The sequence below is a fragment of the Cyprinodon tularosa genome, unplaced genomic scaffold, assembly GCF_016077235.1.
Source record: "Cyprinodon tularosa strain WSP-4 unplaced genomic scaffold, ASM1607723v1 ctg757, whole genome shotgun sequence".
Lineage (NCBI taxonomy): Eukaryota > Metazoa > Chordata > Actinopteri > Cyprinodontiformes > Cyprinodontidae > Cyprinodon > Cyprinodon tularosa.
This window is the reverse complement of record NW_024039515.1, coordinates 295437-300000: the sequence shown is the minus strand read 5'-3', so window position 1 is coordinate 300000 and position 4564 is coordinate 295437. Positions and strand designations below refer to the sequence as shown.

The following is a 4564-nucleotide window of genomic DNA, read 5'->3' as shown; positions in this document are numbered from 1 at the left end:
ATCATCCATCCATCCATCCATCCATCCATCATCCATCATCCATCCATCCATCCATCCATCCATCATCCATCCATCATCCATCCATCATCCATCCATCCATCATCCATCCATCATCCATCCATCATCCATCCATCATCCATCCATCCATCCATCCATCCATCATCCATCCATCCATCCATCATCCATCAATCCATCCATCCATCATCCATCCATCGGATCCATCCATCCATCCATAGGGTTATTTATTTATTTTTATTGTTTATTTGAAAGGGGACAGTGTACATGAATCTATTAATGAATGAATGAATCCATCTATGAATGAATCCATTAATGAATGAATGAATGAATTAATTAATCCATTAATAAATGAATCCATCTATGAAAGGTTAAATGAATTCATCCCAGTATGAATGAATGAATAATTGAATCCATTAATGAATAAATCCATCTATTAATGAATGAATCCATTAATGAATTAACCCATCTATGAATTAATCTATTAATGAATGAATGAATCCATTAATGAATTAGTCCATTTATAAATGAATGAATCCATTAATGAATTAATCCATCTATGAATTAATCTATTAATGAATGAATGAATCCATTAATGAATTAATCTATTAATGAATGAATGAATCCATTAATGAATTAGTCCATTTATAAATGAATGAATCCATTAATGAATGAATCTATTAATGAATGAATGAATCATTAATGAATTTATTTATTTATTTTTATTGTTTATTGTTTATTTGAAAGGGGACAGTGTACATGAATCTATTAATGAATGAATTAATCCATTAATAAATGAATCCATCTATGAAAGGTTAAATGAATTCATCCCAGTATGAATGAATGAATAATTGAATCCATTAATGAATAAATCCATCTATTAATGAATGAATCCATTAATGAATTAATCCATCTATGAATGAATCTATTAATGAATTAATTCATCTGTTAATGAATGAAAAAAATCCATTAATGAATCCATTAATCCACAAACTAAATAATTGAATCTATTAATGAATCCATCTATGAATAAATGAATGAATGGCTGATGAGGTTTGAAGGTGAACAGTTTCAGGCCATCCCTCCATTCTGAGAGTCTCTGCTGGTCTCTTCAGTAGAATCTGGGTCCACTCTGGGTTCTCCTCTGAGAGGAAAACCTCTAGAAGGTTCAGGTGGAGTTAAACGCAGACGGACTGTATTTCCCTCTGAAGTCTGAAGGCAGGTGGGAGCAGTGGATTTTATTTAGAGGTATAGAAGTGAAGGGGGCTCAGTAGATCTGTATGGTGTCTGTGTGGGTTCAGTTTTAATAACCGTCTGTCGTTTTCATTCATCTGAACTGAGATTGTTTCAATAATTTTGAATTTAAACAAACTTTCCTGGTGAACTTGGATTTCCATTTTGTTTTCCTCAGGTTTCTCCAGAGAAGCAGCAGCGACCCAAAAGTTTACAGCTCGGTGACAGACGGCTCACCCTCTCCCTCTACCACGGCGTTTCATCCCAGCTCAGCCTGTCTAACCAACTCAGCCCTCTCCCCGCCTCCCCGCACTCGGCGAACACGCCGCGCAGCTCCAGTACGTATCTTCTGAGAAGAACCACCATCTTTTTCTTATTTCATTTTTTTCTTGCTCTTAAACTTTATGCTTTCCACACTAAAAAAGAGGGAATCTGGTAGACGTTCCGGTGTGTAAGCATATTCTGGTCTGCAGAGCTAATCAGGTCACACATAGTAACAGATGGATGTGGTCTGAAGAGCTTTTTATCCCCCCCACCCCCACTAGGTTATTCATCACTCCTCAGCGACAACGATGCCAATACTATTGACACCCCAGGGACCCCCCCACCCATGCCTCCAAAGAAACATCCGCACGAGATTGACAACTTTGCTATCTCTACAGAGGTACGTCTGCTCAGTCAGCTCCTCCTTAATGCATATTTAATGACGAGTAAATGTGAAAAAAAAAAATTTTTTTTATTTTAGTCTTAACACAAACCTTCTTCTGCCCCCCCCACAGTTCAGTCCCCCATTACCTGTGAAAATTGAGAGCAAGCCTCCCCCACCTCCTCCGAAGACTCGAAAGTCAATGCTCCCCTCATAAGGAACACCTACGCACCGCCGCAGTTTCACTAATTCTTTATATTTGACTGATGAAAGCGATGTCTCGTTTTAGACGTCATGGAAACACCACTGCAGGGTACAGAGGGCAAAGAAAACTGTATTTTTCTGCTTCTTCCAGGTCACCTTTAGTTCTGTATCCTCCTCTGTTCTTAAATCCTAACAGTTATTGTAGATTTAAGCAGATAGTGAGCACTCAGCAGAACTGGATGCATCTTTTGGGATGTTTCTAATATACAGTCTTAGATTCTATGGCCTTGTTAATATAATGAAAGAATCAATCTTTCATGATGGGTCACTGCAGTCATTCACAAAACAAAAGGAATGAATAAGGGTACGGCGTCATGTTTTTATTTTTATGTTTGTGTACGGAGCGACACTGGATGACTCACATTCCCTCTAGCTGTCTAACAGCATCCTCTATGCAGCCCGAGACAAAAGCTGCCTTAGATGAATGTCAAACTTGATTAAGAGGCTGGGATCACCATGTATAGAATTTAACTTGGTTTAAAATGTTTGCTGATTGTGTTTTTCTTTTCTTTGTATAATTATAGACTTTTTTTTTTTAACCCCGAACTGCCATGGGTTCACAGACACTGGATGGCAAAAATGAATGTGCTGCAGATTTTTGAATTTGTTTTCGTTGTTGCTTGAGTCAAACCCAACGCCGTAACTGTTGCTCCCAGGATCTTTTGTGCTGCTTCGCTGTATGGAGGGAAGTTTGTTCCATTATTGTTGAAATCGAATAGCATGCTTTTTCACTGAAAATTTGAAAAATAATACAATCCAGAAATACAAATTTGAGAAGCTTTTTGATAAGAAAGGGTTTTAAGAGTGACTTTGTAGTTTTCTCAGGTTAAATTTTTTCGACATTTAAATTTTTCATATTTTATTTTTTTTAAACATTTTTTCCAAATTTTTTTTTCTTAATTTCTCTTTTTGAGATTGAGTTTTACTATTTAATTGCATTCTATTCAAGTTACATTATACAGATTTCCTATAAAAAAAATTAGAAAAAAATATATAAAAATGTAACTTTTTTTTTTTTCAATTAAATTTGCTCTTTTCTTTTTACGTTTTCCTTTCATTCTTTAAATTTCCATTTACAAAAGGTGTTTTTTGCAACAATAATGGGACAAAATTCACTCCATAGTTTTGGAGTTCAGAGGGAAGCATTGCTGAAAGAATTTTTTAAACCACTGCTAAACCTGCATTATATCCAGAGCGAAAAACAAACAACCTTTTGTGACTCCATAGAGTCGAAGTGACCCACAGAGCTTCTTGGTGTTAGCTTTTTTTTTTTATTTACAATTTGAAACAAACAATGATCACAGGATAGCCATGTTTTCACCCTAGAATGTTTTCCCAGTAAGGTGCACAAGTGTGAAAGAGATTTTTTTAGTATAAGCAGCAGTAAAATTTATTTGTTTAATCAATTTAACATTAATAATTAATATAAACATAGCACAAAATAAGAAAACAGACCACTAGAGAGAGTTATGGCTGCTGCTCTCCTCACTGCTCTAAAGCATATAAATGTGCAGATACTCCAGCTTATTTTGCTGATGGTTATGTCATCTCCGCAGCACAGGGTAAGATAACTGTCATTATAAACAGATGTGTAGATGTCTGGGTTTGTAAATGTAAGTCAATAATGTAAATAAACGTTCCTAGTCGTCAGCTCATGGATACATCAGATCCACATCCGTAAGATTACAATGAGCAAAAATATGAGGACGAATTACAAGCGTACAAAACGAATCTACGCCTGTTGAATCTTTTACACTCCTTGCCAGATGGTGGCGATCATGCACCCTAAACTTATATACCAGCTGCTTTTTAAACAAGAGTTAAAAAACATTTTACTGCGTGTATCAAAAAAAATTCTGCAAAGATATAACATTGATGGTTTTATGTTCCATTTCTGTAATTCTTATTAATATTTGTTGGTGAACAACCTTCAGCTGCTTTACTGCCACCTACTGGCAAGGAGTGTAACAGCTTCATCAAGGGTTGTAGATCCATATTCGTAAATTTGCGATTTGTTCTTGTAACTTCCAAATTTTTATTCTCACAGATTAAGCATCTGATGATGACGACAACCAATGAAAATACAAATTTAGCATTTTGTTATCTATATTGACTTAAATGTACGAATTAGACACCTACGCTACCCATTTGTTTTTAGTTACAGATATATGCATCTGCTTGAAGCAGCGTTTACCTGCATGCGAGTTCACAAAATGTAAAAGATAGATTTTATAGAGACTAATGGACCATATTTGGATCTGGCATTATTTAGATTGGCTTATAGATTTTATAAAATGAGCTGTTAATGCATACAGACCTGTAAAGATCTACTACTTATGGCTTATATTTACATTTCCAGCGATTAGCATTGTTAGCATCACTAAAACCCAAGTTAGACAATATAGA

At 35.5% G+C, this 4564-nt stretch overlaps 1 protein-coding gene across 1 annotated transcript in view; it reads left to right on the top strand.

Annotated features, from left to right (window-relative positions):
• The window catches only part of LOC119773293 (dedicator of cytokinesis protein 5-like), a 25453-nt gene extending 23027 nt beyond the window's left edge, over positions 1–2426 (top strand). The window contains exons 12-14 of the mRNA XM_038270233.1: positions 1427–1586; positions 1794–1912; positions 2028–2426. Coding sequence (XP_038126161.1) covers positions 1427–1586; positions 1794–1912; positions 2028–2111 — 363 coding nt within the window. The 3' untranslated portion in view covers positions 2112–2426. The remainder of the gene's footprint in view (positions 1–1426; positions 1587–1793; positions 1913–2027) is intronic.
• The last annotated feature ends 2138 nt before the right edge of the window (positions 2427–4564 follow it).